Source organism: Bombina bombina, chromosome 5, assembly GCF_027579735.1.
Source record: "Bombina bombina isolate aBomBom1 chromosome 5, aBomBom1.pri, whole genome shotgun sequence".
Taxonomy (NCBI): domain Eukaryota; kingdom Metazoa; phylum Chordata; class Amphibia; order Anura; family Bombinatoridae; genus Bombina; species Bombina bombina.
Window position 1 is genome coordinate 1,124,819,844 of NC_069503.1, and position 22,756 is coordinate 1,124,842,599.

Below are 22,756 nucleotides of genomic sequence, written 5' to 3' on the forward strand. Positions count from 1 at the left end.
CATTATTTAAGACAATTAAAACTATATAACTGCATAAAATACATAAGCATCAAGTTTGCCACTCGAGTATCAAGAATGACAAAGTCCCAATAAAGCTTAAGCCAATGCCTTGTCTTACCAAAGTTCAATGATGGGTACATAGGTAGTATGGCATCTTAGAGTAAATAAGTAACTTCTAACACAAAACTGACTAAAAGAAAAAAGTCTTGGTGTACTTAACCTATAAACGAAACAGTGCAAATGGCTTCAGTGATAACGCTCTCTCCCAAGTCTGCCTGTAAAATTTTCCGTCCCATTACCCACACCAACTATTGGCAGCATGTAAGATCTTTGGTCTGAGCAGTGGAAGGGCCATGGCTGCTGAGCAATCAGTTTGAGGCATGTCGCTTGTGGCCATATTTCTTCTTGTGCTTGGGAGAACTGTGCAGGGCAAGCTTTCCGGAGTATGTCCCATCTAGCTACCTGGTCGGCTGCTGAGGAAGCTGGTCGGGTCTCTACGGAAGGCTACATCCATTGCGTTCCAAGGTAGGGATGGAATCAAGGCTGGATTTCTTAGGTAACACTGCAGTTCAGTAGCCGGTCCAGAGACAGGAATCGTGGGAGGAGAGCCCCCAGATCCAACATCATATTGTCTCTATCATAATAGGTGGGGCTCCCCTTTGTTTTAGGGCATCAAGATAGCTATGCGGGGTCTCAGAGGCCAGCGCATCAGTACAGTTAGAATTAGAAAGGGCGACACGACAGTCCGCTGACCAAGCAGGTTTGCCCATAATATTACATAACATTCATGTAGGACCAGCTCTAGGCTGGTAAAATGATCTTGTATGAGTTGCGTCACAGCCAGCCTCCAGTTATCCAAGGCCCTCATCTGAACGGAATTTCTGGAGCACTCCCAGAGCCAAAAAATGTCCATCCAATAGTACTGAGTGACTCTGGTAATGCTATGAATGGAAGTGTCCCTTTTTAGAGTTTCAAGATTTATTTTAGACGCTAAAAAACATTAAATATTACATATAAGAGCCAGGAGCTCTGCACGTACACGTCTGGCTCCTTTGGTAGTTGGCTCCGCCCCCCCAAATTCAATTGTTTGATGTATGTTCTGCAGCTAAAATTTTAGAAAAGACCTCTCAGAATTATTTAGGGCCTCTACTTGTGTCATTCTGGGTTTTGACAAACATGATATCCTTAATGGGACATGAAACCCAAACAAATTATATCACCATTTAGGTAGAACATACAATTTTAAACAACTTTCCAGTTTACTTCTATTATCAAATTTGCTTCATTCTCTTGGTATCATTTGTTGAAGGAGCAGCAATGCACTGCTGGTTTCTAACTGAACACCTGGTTGAGCCAATGACAATCGGTATAGATATGCAGTCACCAATCAGCAGCTACAACATAGGTTCTTTGCTGCTCCTGAGCTTACCTAGATAAACCTTTCAGCAAAGGATAACAAGAGAAGGAAGCAAATTAAATAATTTAAGTAAATTGGAAAGTTGTATGCTCTGTCTAAACCATGAATGTCTAATTATGACTTTACTGTCCCTTTAAGGGTTATTTGTGGAGTTTGATGCCCTAATATGTCTTAGCTTCTTGTTGAATTGGCATTGTAAAATAACTAAACAAAACCTTGAAACTTATACGTTAAATAAGGAGGAATATTTTTGTTAAATTAGTATAATTACGTTTTAAGCTGTGGTAACGCAATATCTGTTAAATGGGTGATATGAATCCAAATCCCAAATGTAGATAATTTGCATAGAAGTAAAACGTATTTTTAGACAAATAAAACATAATGAATATACAGGGGATTAGTGAGGAATTCACTTGAAACAATGTAAATGGGGATATACCCCAAGAATAACGTACATTAATCATGACACAGGCATCTTTAGCTTCCTGCAAATACACTTAGAAAACAGAGGTTAGTAAATAATGTGTTCAAACCATGCCTATCTTAGACAACTATGGTGTTTTAATACTATTTTGTATAACCACTGCACCTTTATCATGGCAAATAAAAGTTATTTTGGCAATATAAGTAATTGTTTATTGTTATTGAGGATTTTTTAACACAATCTATATACATGTGTACCTATTTGGTGCCAGATTACAAGATGAGCGGTATTTAATGCTCACGCTCAAGTACTAATTCCACTAGAAGTAAGCTTTTTGCGTGAGTTGGTTAGCACTTGCATTACAAGTTGAAATTAAGATGTTTTTGCTAGTGCGCTAATTCGATGCGCGCAAAAGCCAAACTTCAAATATCGCAATCATGTTAACATATTCCCTCATAGTAGTCAATGAAGCAAATCCGATCACATATTCTCAAGTACGCTAACCTGACATAAAAATATTAATCAAAAGAGTTTGTCTAGGAACCTGGTTTCAGCAGCACTCGGCACACCCACTAGTACACTTCTCTCCAGGAGATGTAACTAGTATAAAACGAAAGAATAGGGGAGATTGTGGGAGGCGCTCAAAAGAGCAGTCTGCTAATATTTATCTAAATAAAGTATGTCCTTTTAGGTATAAAAATATGTTAATATAGTAAAGTATAATCACAAAAAAAAAAAATTCCACAAAAAAATTTCTTTTTCAAAAATTTCCTCTTAAAGCATATGTGCCTAAATATCCTCAGACGAAAATTCCTTTAAAAGTCACTTTCGAATATTAATTACAACATTAAAAAACCTCACAAAAGTTGAAAGCATATCAATGAATTTATTAAACAATATAAAATTCACACAATTAATTCCTATTATTCTAGGACACCGGTGTCTCAAATTCCAACTTAATCTTAATCTTTATAAATACATATAGTCCGTAGATACAAATTAAAACCAATTCATTCAGTTGATACATATACGCTCAATTCATATAAATAACTCAATTGATACAAATGACCTCAATATGCAGACATATATAAAATATTCAAATGAGTTCAAATTGAAATCCTATACTCCATGTGAACAACAGATAATGATACCAAAAAGGTGTTGCAATGAATGAATGCACAGTGCACTTCAACTGCTTTCAACTTTTGTGAAACAGTGCTTTCAACTTTTGTGAGGTTTTTTAATGTTGTAATTAATATTCAAAAGTGACTTTTTAAAGGAATTTTCGTCTGAGGATATTTAGGCACATATGCTTTAAGAGGAAATTTTTGAAAAAGAAAATTTTTTGTGGAATTTTTTTTTTGTGTGATTATACATTACTATATTAACATATTTTTATACCTAAAAGGACATACTTTATTTAGATAAATATTAGCAGACTGCTCTTTTGAGTGCCTCCCACAATCTCCCCTATTCTTTCATAAAAATATTAATATTTCACATTTCAGTGTTCTTCACATAGCAGAATATGTTCTATTTATTCTGAAATACATATTTCTACATATAGATGATGGTATTTTGGTACAGTATATATCTATATCTAAATATATATATATATATATATATATATATATATATATATTTAGATATATATATATATATATATATATATATATATATATATATATATATATATATATATATACACAGTATCACACAAAAGTGAGTACACCCCTCACATTTATGTAATATTTTTTTTTATATCTTTTCATGTGACAACACTGAAGAAATGACTCCTTCAAGAGTATAACAGTGTAAATTTGCTGTCCCCTCAAAATAACTCACAGCCATTAATGTCTAAACTGTTGGCAACAAAAGTGAGTACACCCCTAAGTGGAAATGTCCAAATCGGGCCCAATTAGCCATTTCCCCTTCCAGGTGTCATGTGGCTCATTAGTGTTACAAGGTCTCAGTTGTGAATGTGGAGCAGGTGTGTTAAATTAGGTGTTATTGCTCACACACTCTCTCATACTGGTCACTGGAAGTTCAAAATGGCACCTCATGCCAAAGAACTCTCTGAGGATCTGAAATTTTTTTTTTTTTGCTCTACATAAAGATGGCCTAGGCTATAAAAAGATTGACAAGACCCTGAAACTGAGCGGCAGCACGGTGGGTAAGAACATACAGCGGTTTCACAGGACAGGTTCTACTCAGAACAGGCCTTGCCATGGTCAACCAAAGAAGTCGAGTGCACGTGCTCAGCATCATATCCAAAGGTTGTCTTTGGGAAATAGACGTATGAGTGCTGTGAGCATTGCTGCAGAGGTTGAAGGGATGGGGGGGTCAGTCTGTCAATGCTCAGACTGTACGCTGCACACTGCATCAAATTGGTCTGCATGGCTGTCGTCCCAGAAGGAAGTCTCTTCTAAAGATGATGCACAAGAAATCCTGCAAAGAGTTTGCTGAAGACAAGCAGACTAGACTAAGGACATGAATTATTGGAACCATGTCCTGTGGTCTGATGAGACCAAGATAAACTTATTTGGTTCAGATGGTGTCAAGCGTGTGTGGTGGCAACTAGGTGAGGGGTACAAAGACCAGTGTATCTTGCCCACAGTCAAGCATGGTGGTGGGAGTGTCATGGTCTGGGCCTGCATGAGTGCTGCCGGCACTGGGGAGCTAAAGTTTATTGAGGGAACCATGAATACCAACATGTACTGTGACAAACTAAAGCAGAGCATGATCCCCTCACTTTTGTGGGATACTGTGTATATATATATATATTATATATATATATCTTTTTAAAAATACATAGAACACATTATGTTATGTGCAGAACATCGGAATGTGAAATATTTACAGTAAATACACACTATACAACTTTAATAAATATGAATTTTGCATAAATATGATTTTACCTGTTTTAATCAACTTAACTGCAAAGGGATCCAATGCACTTCTATATATGTAAATATATGTATACATATGTATTTATGTCTGTATATATGTCTGTAAAAACGTAAATATAAAGATATAAATACATACAGTTGCAAGAAAAAGTATGTGAACCCTTTGGAATGATATGGATTTCTGCACAAATTGGTCATAAAATGTGATCTGATCATCATCTAAGTCACAACAATAGACAATAACAGTATGCTTAAACTAATAACACACAGAGAATGAAATGTTGCCATGTTTTTATTGAACACACCATGTAAACATTCACAGTGCAGGTGGAAAAAGTATGTGAACCCTTAGATTTAATAACTGGTTGAACCTCCTTTGGCAGCAATAACTTCAACCAAACGTTTCCTATAGTTGCAGATCAGACGTGCACAACTGTCAGGAGTAATTCTTGACCATTCCTCTTTACAGAACTGTTTCAGTTCAGCAATATTCTGGGGATGTCTGGTGTGAATCACTTTCTTGAGGTCATACAACAGCATCTCAATTGGGTTGAGGTCAGGACTCTGACTGGGCCACTTCAGAAGTCGTATTTTCTTCATGTTTAAGCCATTCTGTTGTTTATTTACTTCTATGCTTTGGGTCATTGTCCTGTTGCAACACCCACCTTCTGTTGAGCTTCAGCTGGTAGACAGATGGCCTTAAGTTCTCCTGCAAAATGTCTTGATAAACTTGGGAATTCATTTTTCCTTCAATGATAGCAATCCGTCCAGGCCCTGACGCAGCAAAGCAGCCCCAAACCATGATGCCCACTCCACCATACTACACAGTTTGCATGAGGTTTTGATGTTGGTGTGCTGTGCCTCTTTTTCGCCACACATAGTGTTGTGTGTTTCTTCCAAACAACTCAACTTTGGTTTGATCTGTCCACAGAATATTTTTCCAGTACTGCTGTGGAACATCCAGGTGCTCTTGTGCAAACTTTAAACGTGCAGCAATGTTTTGTTTGGACAGCAGTGGCTTCCTCTGTGGTATCCTCCCATGAAATACATTCTTGTTTGGTGTTTTAAGTATTGTAGATTCGCTAACAGGGATGTTAGCATTTGCCAGTGACTTTTGTAAGTCTTTAGCTGACACTTTAGGATTCTTCTTCACCTCATTGAGCAGTCTGCACTGTGCTCTTGCAATCATCTTTACAGGACGGCCACTTCTAGGGAGAGTAGCAGCAGTGCTGAACTTTCTCCATTTATAGACAATTTGTCTTACTGTGAACTGATGAACAGCAAGGCTTTTGGAGATAATTTTATTATCATTCACATCAGGCAATGCTTCTTGTGAAAAGCAAATCCAGAACTGGTGTGTGTTTTTTTTATAGGGCAGGGCAGCTGTAACCAACACCTCCAATCTCATCTCATTGATTGGACTCCAGTTGGCTGACATCTCACTCCAATTAGCTCTTGGAGATGTCATTAGTCTAGGGGTTCACATACTTTTTCCACCTGCACTGTGAATGTTTACATGGTGTGTTCAATAAAAACATGGCAACATTTCATTCTTTGTGTGTTATTAGTTTAAGCAGACTGTGATTGTCTATTGTTGTGACTTAGATGAGGATTAGATCACATTTTATGACCAATTTGTGCAGAAATCCATATCATTCCAAATGGTTCACATACTTTTTCTTGCAACTGTATGTACACACAAAATATATATACAGGCATGTGTATGTATCTCTATGTTAAAGCCTTTGCAGCCTTTTTTTTTCCTAACGCCTCATATCTTTGAGCCCTTATAACTTTTTGTGCATTTTTTTAAAATAATTTTTATTAGTTAGTGTTATGAGTGTAACTGTACTTTGTAATGTATTTTTGATGTGTTTTGTAATACTTTTTTGTTTCTTAAAACAGTTAATCTGAGCTCTGAGGATCAGATATTCATTTTATTATAAATCGCTATTGCCTTCATGCGTTCCCATTTAATTCCAACTTGTAGTACACGTGCAAACAGTAACGTTAAACTAGATTTTGCTTGTGCATAACTGTTAGCGTGCTAATCGTAATCTGGCTCATGATTGGTTTGCTCATGTATCTATGAGCATCTACCCTACATAACCTGTAAGTGGAATATCTGACCCACAGATTCCCAATACCATAGCACTATGACCTCTACTTCCAAGATCCCATCTGCGTTCTTCAGCGAAGACACCGATGATGTGGCCGCCATGAGTACGTTCCATGTGCACCTGGATCTGCTGCCATCCCAGCAGGGAAACTCAAGCAAGTAACACACCCTCCAGGGGACTACAAAGAACAAAACGATCCAGGGTTGTGTAAAATATCCAATCTTTATTTTACAAGAATGACTAAACTCGCAGAGCACCCTCCATTGTAAAAACACTAAATCCAGCTTTGCATAGCAGGAAAGAACCTTCCTTATGCGTTTTGGGCGTAAATTTGACATTGTGTCCTATAGACAAAAGCCCCATCCTTCATACTATCATGGAACTTTAACTACTAAGGTAGCACACTTTGCACCATCCACTGTGGTGACCTTTATAACATAACCTCCTTTAAAATCTACCACTTTTTTTACAGTATTTTTTGCCTAATGAGGAAATAGCCAAAATCACCATGGCAACTGTTACGGTTACCCTTAGTCTCGCTGAGAGATGGACCGCTTAGTAGCCTGGATCCCTATTGCTAAAGAGGGGAGAAGCTGCTTTCCATAGTATTCTATATGAGTCTCGCAAATATAGAATAATCTCCCTTAGCTGCAGTACAGCTAGGATACCCTTCTGCCCACAAAAACGAGTCAACGCTGCGATTGAGGGTCAAACAAGAACTCCGGACTGGGATGCCCAGCCTGCTTTTTATTAAGGTTACATGCACACAGGGCACTCCCAGGGGGAGAGGGGGGGAAGCACAAAATCCCCCATCACACATTTAGATAGAGAGCACTGTCCTTTGACAGGCCACAATAGGATTACAGTACTTAAGATAACAAGTTTACAAGTTCATCTTATCAATTAGCAGTCTGGCTCCAGAGGTGATTAGACAATAGTTTCTAAAAGCTGAAAAAAAAGAGTTAACTCTTTATGAAATGAAACTTGTTACAGTTTTCTTGGAGCCCTTCTTAGGCGCTGGCTTGCTGGTTCAGGCATTGCTGCTGGGAAATAAGCTCTTCACAACAGAATAACTAATGCTTCTGTAACATTGCTCCCTTTCTGTGGAACACTCTGGCAGACACGGTCTGACCCCTTTTCGGGGCAGACTAAGGCTGTCCAGACCGCTGGTTATGCGGGGCTGAGGTCGGTTTGTCTGGACAACCCGTCGGCGTTGCCATTCTGTTTCCCAGGTCTGTAAGTAATGGTGAAATTGAAGGTTTGCAACGATAAGCTCCAACGTAATAGCCTGCCGTTATCTCCAGAGACCCGGTTCAGCCACACCAACGGGTTATGGTCGGTGACCAGAGTGAACTCCTGACCATATAAATAGGGAGTCAATTTCTTTAATGCCCACACCAAAGCCAAACACTCCTTTTCGACCGCTGCATAGCTGACTTCGCGGGGCAGGAGCTTCCGGCTGATGTAGGCAACTGGATGCTCCCCTCCATCTTCGCCTACTTGGCTGAGGACAGCTCCCAGCCCGAACATGGAAGCATCTGTATGGACGATAAAACGTTTGTTAAGGGCTGGGGCCGCCAAGACAGGAGCGTTAATTAGAGCATTTTTGAGAGCCTGGAAAGCCGTTTCACAGTGGGGAGACCACAGGACCTGTCGAGGTAAGTTCTTCTTGGTCAAGTCAGTCAGGGGTTTGGCAAGTGTGCTGTAGTCTGGTACGAACCGTCTATAGTACCCTGCCGTGCCCAGGAAGGCTAGGACCTGAGTCTTAGTGATGGGGTTGGGCCAATTGGCGACAGCTTCTATTTTGGCCGGCTCTGGTCGCTGCTTTCCACACCCCACCCGGTGACCCAGGTACTGTACCTCGGCCATCCCAAAGTGGCATTTTTCTGGCTTCAGAGTCAGGCCAGCAGCCCGGATCTGATCCAGAACCATTCCCACATGAGCTAAGTGGTCCTCCCAGGACTCACTGTGGATCGCTATGTCGTCCAGGTAGGCGCAAGCAAAACTCTGGAAGCCATCCAGGAGCCTATCCACCAAGCGCTGGAATGTAGCTGGGGCATTCTTCATCCCAAACGGCATTACCCTAAACTGATATAAGCCGAATGGGGTGACGAATGCCGACTTGGGGATAGCCTCCGGGGCCAGGGGAATCTGCCAGTAACCTTTGCAGAGGTCAATAGTGGTCAGGTAATTTCCCCTGGCTATACGATCGAGTAGCTCGTCTACCCTGGGCATAGGGTAAGCGTCCGTCACGGTATTTTCATTGAGCCTCCGATAGTCTACGCAGAACCGGGTGGTCCCATCTTTCTTGGGCACCAAGACAACTGGGGAGGCCCAGGGACTATCGGAGGGCTCAATTACCCTGAGCTGGAGCATCTCATCGATCTCCTTCTTCATTCCTGTCCTAACTGCTTCGGGGATTCGGTACGGAGCCTGGCGCAAGGGAGCTTGTCCCGGAGTATCTACCTGGTGGGTGGTTAAAGTAGTGTACCCTGGCTTCGGGGAGAAGGTGAGGTGTTTGGACTGGAGGAGTTGGTTGAGCTGCTCCCTTTCAGTGGGGCTAAGTCGGTCCCCTATCTGAACCTGCGCCACTATACCTGTGGGGAGGCTCTTTTCTAATAGGTCTGGAATGGGTAAACTGTCGGGGTCTTCCTGAGGGGAACAACATACGGCCGTCACGTTCTCTGGTCACTCAAAATATTCCTTGAGCATGTTTACATGGAATGTCTTTCTAAGATTGTTGTCGTGGCAGCTAGCTATCACATAAGTGGTGTCTCCCCTTTTCTCTACGATCTGGTAGGGACCCTGCCAGGACGCCTGCAATTTGTCTGTCTTCACCGGCTTAAGTACTAACACCTTTTGTCCTATGGTGAAGATTCTCTTTCGGGCCCCCCGATCGTACCATACTTTCTGTCTTCTCTGGGCCAACTGGAGATTAGCCCGCACGGATTTGGCTAATTGCTCCATTCGGTCCCTGAGTTCCAGCACGTATGGCACAATGGGGACACCGTCAGCCTCCATCTCTCCCTCCCAGTGCTCCCGGATCAGGTTTAGGGGTCCCCGTACCTTTCTTCCGTAGAGCAACTCGAAGGGAGAGAACCCTGTCGTTTCCTGGGGCACCTCCCGATAAGCAAATAGGAGGTGCGGCAGGAAGCGTTCCCAGTCTCGGTATTCCTGAGTGAACGTCTTGAGCATTTGCTTGAGGGTCCCATTGAACCTCTCACACAGCCCGTTCGTCTGGGGGTGGTATGGGGAGCTTAGGAGGGACTTAATTTTGCAAACCTGCCAGAGTTGTTGGGTCAATTCAGCCGTAAATTGGGTGCCTCGGTCGGATAGGATTTCTTTTGGAAATCCTACCCGGGAGAACACCTGTACTAGTGCATTCGCTACCGTATCCGCTTGTATGTTGGATAGGGCGACAGCCTCTGGGTACCTGGTAGCGTAGTCCACTACGGTAAGAATGTATCGCTTACCGGAGGGACTAGGGGTAGCCAGTGGTCCCACTAGGTCAATAGCAACCCGGCTGAAGGGTTCCTCTACAATGGGCATATTTACTAGCTGGGCTTTAGGGTGATCGCCTCGCCTTCCTACTCGTTGACACACATCGCAGGTGTTACAGTAAGTTCTAACGTCAGCGTGCACCCCTGGCCAAAAGAACGTGTGAGTAATGCGGTGTAGGGTACGGGTAACGGCTAGGTGGCCTGCTAAGGGGATGTCGTGGCCTATTTTGAGGATTTCTTGACGGTATTTGTGGGGCACTACCAGCTGTCGCCTACGCTGTCCCCTTTTCTCTGTCCAGCGGTATAGTTTCCCTTTTTCCCATAAGAATGTTTCGTTATCTGCCCCGCCCCCTCCAGTCTCTGCTCGTTCCCGGTACTTTTGTAAGGTCGGGTCAGTCTTAGACTCTGCCTCGAAGGCATCTGGGGTGTCCCAGGGTATGGGGCCTAACCTGTCAGGCAAGGTCGGGGTAGGTCTTACCTGTGTCTCCCGCACTGGTGAGAGCTCTCGCTCCGTCCGGGCTTGGGCCCGTGTAGTCACTGGGTCCGCCTCGTTGTTGCATACTGGAGCATAGGCAGAAGTCATGGGGCCCAAATCGTTGCCCAGTAGTACTTCGGCAGGTAAATTATCCATTAGGCCCACGTTCACAGCCCCCTTTCCCGCTCCCCAATCAAGATGCACTTTAGCTGTTGGAATTTTGTACACATCCCCCCCCGCCACTCTAACGGCCACAGTCTGTCCGGATCGCTTGTGCTCTGGCACCAAATGACTCTGTACCAGCGTGATAGTAGCCCCTGTGTCTCGCAATCCCTCGGTAGATCGCCCCTCGAGCCATACCCTCTGCCGATGGTGCTGGCGGTTATCTGAGGCAGCATATACAGGGTCTGCCTCGTGAAGCGGCCCCACATATCCCTCCATAGGGGCCTCTTGGTTAACACAGAGGGCCCGGGCCGGACGATAGGACCCAGAGGGGTAATTGTAATTCCTGGGTGTCTGGTGCGTATTAAGGGGGCAGCTAGCCATAAAATGCCCTGGTTGCTTGCATCGGTGGCAAGTCGGTCTGGGACGCTCAGAGCTGTTATTGGGTGGTCCTGAGTGTCGGACGGGCCCTGTGGGCACCGGGGCTCGGAATTCAGCACGAGGGGGTGCACGGTAAACCTCTCTGGGTTCGACCCGTGCTGGAGCTCGGTAGTTCATGGGTTCGTGAAGACGGGAGTCATAATGTTCATCGGCCAATTTGGCTGCTTCTTCTAAGGTAGAAGGCCGCCTGTCTCGCAGCCATTCCTTCCCTTGCTGTTCCATGCCATTATAAAAATGTTCTAAGAGAAACAATTGTAAAATTTCCTCCCCAGTCACCGCTTTACTTCCGCTCAGCCAGTGATTTGCCGCTCTCCGCATTCGGTGCGCCCATTCCATATGGGTATCGTTAGGCTTCTTTTCCGTGCCCCGAAACTGTCGGCGATACGTGTCCGGAGTTACAGCGTACCGTCGCAACAGTGTCTCCTTAACTAGCTCATACTGTGTCACTTCCTCAGCACCCAGAGTACGAAAGGCTTCCAGGGCTCGCCCGGATAGTTTCCCAGACAATATCGTGGGCCACTCTCTGTTGGGAATCTGGTGCAGGGCACATTGCCTTTCGAAGTCCGCCAAATATTCATCAATCCCTGTCTCGCTCTCTAGGAAGGGTCGAAATGCCGCATAGGGTATCTTGGTCCTCCCAGCATTTTCGACAGGGATGATTACCTGCGGGGCTTCAGCATTGCGGTGTGCGTTCGCTAGGTTGAGTTCGTGGGCTCGAGTCTCTCGTATATCCTCGTCCGCCTCCGCCATCAACTGCTGTACCAATTCCATGGAGGGGTTCGGCCCGTATAATGAGAGCCTTTCCCGAACAATCCTGGTTTTTTCGTCACTAATCGTGGTCGGTGTTTCCGCCATTGTGAAGCTCTGATCCAGTTCGGTCAATTCTGCGATCAGCTCTCTCCTCGGCCGGTTGCTGGCGTACCCCCCTCTGCTTTCAAGTAAATCCTTTAGGGTTGTACGCTTCAATTTTTCGTAAGCGCTCTCCATCCGTTCTGTACCTCTCCTAGGAAATCCAGGAAAATCCCGCCGCTGCCGCCAAATGTTACGGTTACCCTTAGTCTCGCTGAGAGATGGACCGCTTAGTAGCCTGGATCCCTATTGCTAAAGAGGGGAGAAGCTGCTTTCCATAGTATTCTATATGAGTCTCGCAAATATAGAATAATCTCCCTTAGCTGCAGTACAGCTAGGATACCCTTCTGCCCACAAAAACGAGTCAACGCTGCGATTGAGGGTCAAACAAGAACTCCGGACTGGGATGCCCAGCCTGCTTTTTATTAAGGTTACATGCACACAGGGCACTCCCAGGGGGAGAGGGGGGGAAGCACAAAATCCCCCATCACACATTTAGATAGAGAGCACTGTCCTTTGACAGGCCACAATAGGATTACAGTACTTAAGATAACAAGTTTACAAGTTCATCTTATCAATTAGCAGTCTGGCTCCAGAGGTGATTAGACAATAGTTTCTAAAAGCTGAAAAAAAAGAGTTAACTCTTTATGAAATGAAACTTGTTACAGTTTTCTTGGAGCCCTTCTTAGGCGCTGGCTTGCTGGTTCAGGCATTGCTGCTGGGAAATAAGCTCTTCACAACAGAATAACTAATGCTTCTGTAACAGCAACAACATATAGCACTTACTTCTGATTCATCTTAGAAACCTTAGAATGGTACCCAAAACCAACCAACTTTGAGTGATGATAACTTCCCTGTGGTGACACCAAACATGCAACCCTTTTTGATGTTACTGAGAACTACAAATTGCAACCCTAGATCCTATCCCCATCCAAGCTACTATAGCAGTACCTAATAAAAACAATCACATTAGAGCAAACCATACGGCTTATTGAAGTAACATCCACAACCAGTGACCATCCATACTCTACTGACCTCTCCCGATACCCACCACAACCATATCAACTAACCAATGTAGCTCCCACTTTGGTGACCATCCATTTTACCCAACACCAAATCATAGAAGCTACTTGCTGTGGATCTCACTTTAATCCAACAAATGAAATAGCACTTATATGTTATGAATGTTTCTTATTAATGACTATTTTATAGCAAAGTGCAATTGCTTAAAAGGAAGAAAACCATATTGTTCTAAAACGTTTTTTTTTTAGTATGAAAACAGGAATCAAGGAGACATGTGAAAGCCGTTTTATTGATTTATACCTATTGTACTATGTAGAGTTTAAAGCATATTATACTTTTTGACACCCAAGCAACTAAGTAAAATAAATATTTTAATTGCTTTCACACTCTTTTGACTGTGCTCTAATCTTAGGTTACACAAGTATTTGGAAAGGATTGCCTCCTTCAAAAGAGGGTGGCTTGAGTGCGGCGTAGATGCGTAAACCCTATATGAAAGTGCAGGAAGTGGGCTGCAATGTTTTAAAGTGCAGGAAGTGTACTGCAATGTTTTAAAAATTTAGCAATTTGTGTGCTGCAATCTTTTAAAGTGCAGGAAGTGTACTGCAATGTCTTAAAAATGTGCAATTTAAAAAAAGCATATAGTGTGCAAGTTGTGTATATCAACATAAGCTGTATCATAAAAATGAGATACAGATTATCAGAAATGCGATAAAAATTGTGATAAAAAAAAACCTAACATTTGGAGTTGCAGTTTAAGTAACAAATCTCTGTGTTAAAAAAAAAAATACACACAAAGTTACATAAAAAAGGGGGTTAAAAAGTTGCAATCAAGGACACTATTACAAATCCGTACAAGTGAATGAGAACATTAAATTAGCAGATAGGAATAATAAATAAGTTGTATAAAGTGCTTGAAGTGTGTGGAAAGTGGTTTCACATGGGAGTTGAAGTGTAACTTTAAATCATATCTAGTACCGGATACATATGGTTTATGTGTCACAGGTGATATACAATAAGTTCAGGTAGAAAGGCTTACTGTTAAGTCTTACCTGCTAATACTATTTTAATTTACAAATACAGAGCAACAAAACATTACAAATATAAAAATGAGTATATGTATCTCATAAATACAGATTAAAACGTATTGAAACACAGTGTTAAGTTTGCATATGTTAGAGCTGGTAATTGCTGCCTTTTTAAATTGCACATTTTTTAAAACATTGCAGCCCACTTCCTGCACTTTCATATAGGGTTTACGGATCTACGCCGCACTCAAGCCACCCTCTTTTGAAGGAGGCTCTCTTTTCCAAATACTTGTGTAACCTTTATTAAGAATGATTGTGTTAGGCTGTCGTTTAAATTCAAGTGAGCCTGTGCGGTTTTATGACGTGGCGCAGAACACTACTTTTTTTCTCATTGTGCTCTAATCTTAGTCTTTAACGTGTCAGAACAAAATAAATGGACATTAAACTCACAATTAAATTGTGCCTAGTCTGGATCTATGCCTGTATGACAATGTTTTAGCCTTACCTGAACTGTTTAGTCACATCCTGGATTTTATCCACTTTGTTGGTCAGTTAAGTCATTCATTAGCCACTGGGTCCATAGTCTGTCCTAGCAGTGATTACTTTATGGAATGAATTTGGAAACTCTATCCATTATCCAAAAACATCATCAATAAACAAGCTTGTCACAGATCCATAAAAAATAATGATCACTCTAACTTCTGAAGACTGTATAAAATTTAATATATATATATAAATATTGATCATCATTACTTCTACATCTAAAAACACACTCTAAGTGCAACTGCGGAAAACAAGTTCAATACCAAAAAGAAACGTAAATACTAAAGCTAAATAGTTAGTAGTGTACTAGAACTAACTTGTTATAGCAGCTGTATACTAAACATAATGTAGCAATGTGAAAGGACAGATCTTAGCAAAATCTTATATAAAACAAATGTAATAATATACACAGACACAAAATACATAATAGTCCCATTGGGACTACACGCATGCAAGAGCAACAACAAAATATTGCTAGTTAGAACATTTATAAGTCTGGACCTTCTACTTTGGTTTGTAAGAGTTAGAAAATGTATCCTATAGGAGCTACCTGAATACTTCATGTAATTCAAATTGGTTCAGTTGTTTTTGCTGTAGCTTTGTCTAAAAATTCTCAATACTAAGTATTTCAGAATACTGGATTGATTTACTTTAAATTTTAAGCATCTAACATAGAACACTCAATAGAGCTTTAACCCCCTAGAAATATATAACATATCAAACTATTGCTTGAATGTGTATTCTCCTCAGTATATCAAGTTTATAACTATTTTGCATTATACAATATTTACATAATGAGTCAAACTCCAAAAACAAATAAATTAAAAAGCAAACTTTGAAAGTATTCTCACACTTTGCAAAACTTTTAACCAGTTACTTTCCATCTGGACATACAGCACATGGACAATTTTGTAATGTATAGACATCCAAATTGTCTAAAGATCTGGGCAGTTCTCACAGTAGAGATGTGCAGGGAGTCTTCAACAAATACAACATGAAACCAAGGTAAAAATTTGGTCTTTGGAGTTTAAAACACCTTTGGTATTCAAGGGGTTAAATGAGTATAGTTTGTATCTTAGTTCTACAAAGCAATAAACAGTCAATACATTGGAATGATCAACATATTCCAACAGCAAAAATGTGTCAAAATAAATGTCACTTTTGTAACACGATGCCATATAAGAAAAGCTAATAAATACAATATATTTGTAACTTTATAAGTTCATAAATACTATAGAAACTGTAGAATTGACCCAACTATGCGCAATCCTGAATCATAGGGATCTCATAAGCATCATTGTCTGCAACACATTCCATCCCATTTATCCAAAAAAGTTCAATATCCATTTGGAGTGTCAATAAAAGCTTGATCGGAAAGCATCACAGTTTACAACTGTCCTGTTTTGTCCTGATGCAACTGATGCGTTTGGCAGACCATTGGCTGATGAAGCTCGACATACCTACAGGAAAAGTATAATTTAAGGAGAATTAGTGAATGTATCATATGATTATAATTATTAACATTATTACTAAAGATATACAAACCCACAAACTTGTACACACACACACACACTTAGCTAAAATGAATTAATTGAACATATCTATATTTATGAAAATAGAGCCAGTTCTTGATATTTAAATTAATATATAAATTAAAGGGATGTTAAACTCTTAGCACAGCAATAAAGCACTGCATTTCAAATCATTGTTATTTTGATAGAAAATTTCACTTTATTAAAATAACGGTACTCCAGCATATGTGGAAGGATTGGAAAAAATATAGTTTACAGAGGTTTTAAAGTAAATACAAAACAAATAATAACCATATATTGTAATATTGAATTATATATAGTATGAAACCTTTACAATATAAGTTAATTTTCTATTTTTTCTCCCTTTTTCCTTTTTCCCTTTTTCCTCCCTGTAATTTAATCCTGAGAACTGTGGAATTCCTGTTAATAGTAGAAGTTTGGACTCCAGACATAATTAATAAATTCCAAATTATGATTGGCAGCACAATCTAGAGACCCAGTTAAGACTGTCCTTATAAGGACAGTCATTCATGTGTGTTATATAGATAGCACTGTGTTCACTCCCGTAGTGTTATTTATGAGTCAGCACTGATTGGCTAAAATACATGTCTGTCAAAAGAACTGAGATAAGGGGGCAGTCTACAGAGACTTAGATACAAGGTAAACACAGAGGTAAAAAGTATTAATATAACCGTGTTGGATATGCAAAACTGGGGAATGTGTAATAAAGGGATTATCTAAGTAAACTGTCCCTTTAATTAACCTCAGCAGCCAATTGCTTTATGTAGACTAAAATGTAATTCTTATTTATTTCAATATTTTAACAGCTAATATAAATGTTAATATATCCGCACGATATTTTCAAGCTATTTGCTTACATCATTCTGTTTAGCATTTATTTCATTTTTATTATCCCTTAATGTGTTTAGGGAATGCCTGGTTGTACACAAATATTTTTTTTAGTTGCAAAGGGCTCTATGTACAAAGCAGCATAAGCTTCCAGCAATGTAAGGAGCAGCGGTCATTAGAAGTGGCAAAGAGAAATCATCACAAACTCGCTCGCTCTGGGTGATTGACAGATCCTTCTCTCGCGTGAATGGCCGCGCAAGAGAAGGGCATTACACTCATAGGATTGTGTAACGATGCATACGGGCCAGCGGAAGAACAGATCCGCTGCTCATATGCAGTGACGGCATGCGGACAACTTCTCAAGTTAAGAAGCTTGTCCTCACGCCGCTTGATACATGGGGTGCAAAGTGTTCAGTGACAGATACAAATATGCCTCAACTGAAATGAAAAATTGTTATTTTATAAAGGATATTGAAGTTTCTTTTTTTTATTATTATTTATTCATTTGAAAGTTAAAAATCTTTAACATATTAATTTTAAAATAGCATTCTTTTTATATTCAACAAATCAAGCATTGGACTTTTTATGACCCTACAATCCTCTTGTTTATTTTGGATGTCACATTTTTATTTTGTTTTTATTTTGCTATGCAACTGACAAGTTGTGGATTAACAAGTCTACCAGGAAATCAGTAACCAGGAACCAGATTTGTATTTTATTAACGTTCCATATTGCATTGTTCAGCATCTTGAATTGCATTTCTACTTTTTCTTAAATGGAAAGTTTTGAATTTTATTTCATTAAATTATTTTTTTCTTATCTATATTATTTTCAATAAAACTAACAGAACCTATATTTTAGAAATTATCATATAATCTAGTAAAAGTTATCATTGTTACGGTGAACATTTGGCAAATTAAAAAAATCTAGCAGGAGATCAATTCATTTTCCATGCAGCATTTTAGTTCTTTTTGTGTATTGTATTTTTTTTTAAACATTTTTTCAATATATCATGAGGATTATTTATTTATTCAGTAACAAAAATATCCTCTAGAGGGCAGCATTCAACCTATTGGAATTATGTTGTATTATGTTGAACATTTGATCCAGTAAAAAGCACCACCAAAAACATGTTTGGCTCTAATTTCTCTGTAGATATCACTTTATATAGTTGATATACTTTAAAATCACATAAATCTCTAAAACCTTGTTTTGTTTTTAAAACAAATATATTAAAATAAGTTTTGTTACATTTCAAATGGTATTTTAAAACATATTTTTTTCTTTACAACACTGGGGCAATTAAAAAAAAAAAAAAAAGAAACTGTATGTTATATTTTATGCTTGGTGTGGTGTTTCCCCAGTCCACCAATAGAGATATGGGATTAGTACTTATCAGAGTTAGTTACTGAGACTCACAGATCAATTGTGCAAATTAATTAGTAATGTTGAGTTGATTGAGTGACACACCAATACCCGTTCTCTTAAAGGGACAGTTCACCAAAAAATCTTCTCCCATTTTAATTATTCCCAATGATCCATTTTAACTGCTGGAGTGTATTAAATTGTTTACAAGTAGCTCATTTACCCTTATTTTGGCCTTTGAAATAGCCGATTTAGCTTGTGGTATCCCAACCTATACTGAAAGTTTTGATACTGTAGTTTCAGCTATTGAATAGCCTAAGTAAAAACAGCCAGCAGAAGAAATGACACTCCCAGTGGGGTGCAGGATAGTTAAGTAATAACATGATTATTTTCCATTGTTCTCTCTATGGGGCCGAATTATCAATGTGCGGGCAGACATGATCTGCTGTAGTGGATCATTGTCTGCCACACATCGATAAATGCCGACAGCATACGCTGTCAGCATTTATCATTGTACAAGCATTTCTTTAGAAATGCTTGTGCAATACCGCGCCCCTGCATATTCAGGGAAAATCGGACGTTAGCAGGGGGTGTCAATCAACCCGATCATATCTGATCGGACTGATTGCTGTCCGCCGCAACAGAGGTGGTCGGACAAGTTAAGGTTCTTAACTTCCGCTTCAGGCAACCCCTATGTATTGAGCAGTAGACAAATACAAGATAAGGAAGCAAGTGTGTGTACACAAAGTGATAAAATAATGAGATATGATATTACCTGAAGATCAACCCATTGTTATAGGCTGTGGTATAAAAGCACAAAACCAGCTACTTCATATACACAAAAAAAACTGAAAATGCAATTTCTCATAAATGTTATACTCTGCAGCTGGCATAACAAGTCATTGAAAATAAATTCATATAAAAATAATTTTGCAGTGTACTGTCCCTTTAAGTAACATAGGGATTGTCCAAGAGTGCAATTTTCCTTATATGTTTAACAATTTGGCAGTAATCAAAGAGACATAAAAGCAAATAAAAATGTTCCAATGTGTGATATGCAAGAAAAAGGTGCAATGATAATGATGTTTAGCCTCTATAAACATGTTAAACACATAGATAAAGTCAGTCCCTAAACTGCAATGCACAGCTGGGAGCAAACTGAACACAGTTGTTGAGCCAATGACAAGAGGCATATGTGTATAGCCACCAGCTAGCTCTCAGTAGTATATAGCGCATCTATGTACGAATATTAACAAATTGAAAAAATACAATTTCCAGAGATAAAAAAAAAAAAAAGTTAAACAAACAATTATTATTTTTACTATGCAGGATATATTATTTTGCATGGAGTTTAGTATCCCTTTAAGCAATATACAAAAAATCATTTAAGTGAAATCTGTTTCATACGTTACCTGCTCTATGAGACTATTCATCACTTGTGAAAAGTTTGTGTCCTTAGGAACGGAGCTGCTTATTCTGAATTTAAGTACAACAGTTCCAGCTAAGTAAAAATAGATTAAGGAAAACAAATCAGTATTTATATAGTTAGATGACAGCCATGTATGTTATTATACTGAGTCATTTATTCTACAGAAATGTATTATATTTATTTGGAAGAGCGTATGTGTGAGTAATCATTTTATTTTGCATATAGGCAGTATTTAACCCCTTGAGTGCTAACGACGGCTCTGAGCCGTCGCAGAGTTTCCCACTCAGGTGCTAACGACAGCTCAGAGCCGTCGCTAGCATTCTCCCACCTTGAGAGAGATCTGGGGGCTCCCACCCTCTCCTACCCCGGCGATCGGGCCTCTATAGTGACAGTCATCGCCTAGGCTTCACATTTTGCGCGGTGACGTCACGCACAATGATGTGATGATGTCACAGCGCAACTTTATTTAAAAATAACAATAACAAGTATAGGGAAAGAGGGCATGCTGCTTGGAACCTGTATATCAGGCATCTAAGCAGCTACAGACCCCAAAGACCCACTGTTGGAATGTTTGCCTAACCTTTCCAACAGTGTAAGTCTTGGGGATATGAAAAAAAGAAGAAGAAAAAAGTAAAAAATATATATATTTAAAAAATTTACAAATAAAAAAACCCCTAAATCAGCTTAGCACCCAGGTGGGAAAGTGCTTAGCACTAAAAGGGTTAAAGTGACATGAAACCTACATTTTTTCTTTAATTTTTCAGTTAAAGCCTTTGGGGCCGATTTACTAAGCAGCGTATGGTGCAGTTTCCGTGCAAGCCTTCAGGCTTGTCGGAAAGATGAGTTAAGAAGCAGCGGTCCTAAGACCGCTGCTCATTAACTTGTCCACCACCTTTGAGGCGGAGGACAGCAATAGTCCCGATCAGAGACAACCAGGATGATTGGCCCCCCCTGCTGGTGGCAGCGAATCTGCAGGGGGCAGCATTGCACAAGCATTTCAATAGAAATGCTTGTGCAATGTTAAATGCAGATAGCGCATGCTGTCGTCATTTTGTGATGTCGGGCGGACATGATCCACTACAGGGGATCATGTCCGTGCGACAAATAATAAAAATTGGCCCCTTTGGCTCTAAATGTTGGGATTAGTGCAGCCTGGGGCTCTGTGCAGAAGTGTTGGGATTAGCGCAGCCTGGGGCTCTGTGCAGAAGTGTTGGGATTAGCGCAGCCTGGGGCTCTGTGCAGAAGTGTTGGGATTAGCGCAGCCTCTGGCTCTGTTCAGAAGTGTTGGGATTAGCGCAGCCTGGGGCTCTGTGAAGAAGTGTTAGGTTTAGTGCAGCCTGGGGCTCTGTGAAGAAGTGTTGGGATTAGCGCAGCCTGGGGCTCTGTGCAGAAGTGTTAGGTTTAGTGCAGCCTTGGGCTCTGTTCAGAAGTGTTGGGATTAGCGCAGCCTGGGGCTCTTTGCAGAAGTGTTGGGATTAGCGCAGCCTAGGGCTCTGTTCAGAAGTGTTGGGATTAGTGCAGCCTGGGGCTCTGTACAGAAGTGTTGTGATTAGTGCAGCCTGGGGCTCTTTGCAGAAGTGTTGTGATTAGCGCAGCCTGGGGCTCTGTACAGAAGTGTTGAGAATAGCGCAGCCTGGGGCTCTGTACAGAAGTGTTGGGATTAGCGCAGCCTGGGGCTCTGTACAGAAGTGTTGGGATTAGCGCAGCCTGGGGCTCTGTACAGAAGTGTTGGGATTAGCGCAGCCTGGGGCTCTTTGCAGAAGTGTTGTGATTAGCGCAGCCTTGGGCTCTTTGCAGAAGTGTTGTGATTAGCGCAGCCTGGGGCTCTTTGCAGAAGTGTAAACTGTAAAGAAAGTACAGATTAATTAACAAACAACTGAAAAAACAGCATATCACATAACACTGCACACTATTCTTACATTAATTAATATATTCATATTTAAATCACATAAATCAATGTTTGGTAATTTGAAGCTGCAGCAACTACAAAACCTTTCTAAACAATAAATATATAGTTTAGAAAATATATATATAAATATACATATATATATATATATATATATATATATACACACACACACACACATATAAAACATATATATATATATATATATATATATATATATATATACATATACAGACTGAGGCAGGTGCACTCTCACAAACAGTTCTCCAAGGGCCAGGGTGCTAGAGTAGGTTAGAATATAGAGAACAGAAAACAGCACTGTCTGGACTTAAATAACAATCATTAATTTATTCGGTAACGTTTCGGGGAATGCTCCCCTTCATCAGACCAACAACATACAAGTGAGCCAAACATTTATACACACAAAGACCCCTCCCCCCAGTGCAAAACACCAAACATGGTTGTCAAGTCAACCAATTGTCAACACTTAACTCCATAAGCAGTAATTAATGTAATACAAGCCAAAAAACTATACATAAATACAGGCAAAGCAAGAAGACACAAGACAGGAAAAACATCTTAGAGCTAGCTGCTTGTGACATTCATAAGATATACTGGAATATATAGATTCTAAGATATTATCACGACTGGGAGATGCGGGGGTAGTCCCCCGGCCAGAAATACAATGTATCAAATGCACAGGGGCTGAAACAGTGTCAAAAGTAGAATAATATATACACTATGTTTTCACAATAAATAGCTAATATTCCCTTAGCGGTTAATTTTG

The 22,756-nt window shown here is 40.2% G+C and overlaps 1 protein-coding gene across 1 annotated transcript in view; it reads right to left on the bottom strand.

Annotated features, from left to right (window-relative positions):
• Window positions 1–15,044: 15,044 nt before the first annotated feature.
• LOC128661739 (mucin-2-like) overlaps window positions 15,045–22,756 on the bottom strand; it is an 88,153-nt gene continuing 80,441 nt past the window's right edge. Inside the window, exons 4-5 of the mRNA XM_053715958.1 lie at window positions 20,047–20,135; window positions 15,045–16,348 (exon numbers count right to left, since the gene is read on the bottom strand). Of these exons, the coding sequence (XP_053571933.1) occupies window positions 16,244–16,348; window positions 20,047–20,135 (194 nt within the window). The 3' untranslated portion in view covers window positions 15,045–16,243. The remainder of the gene's footprint in view (window positions 16,349–20,046; window positions 20,136–22,756) is intronic.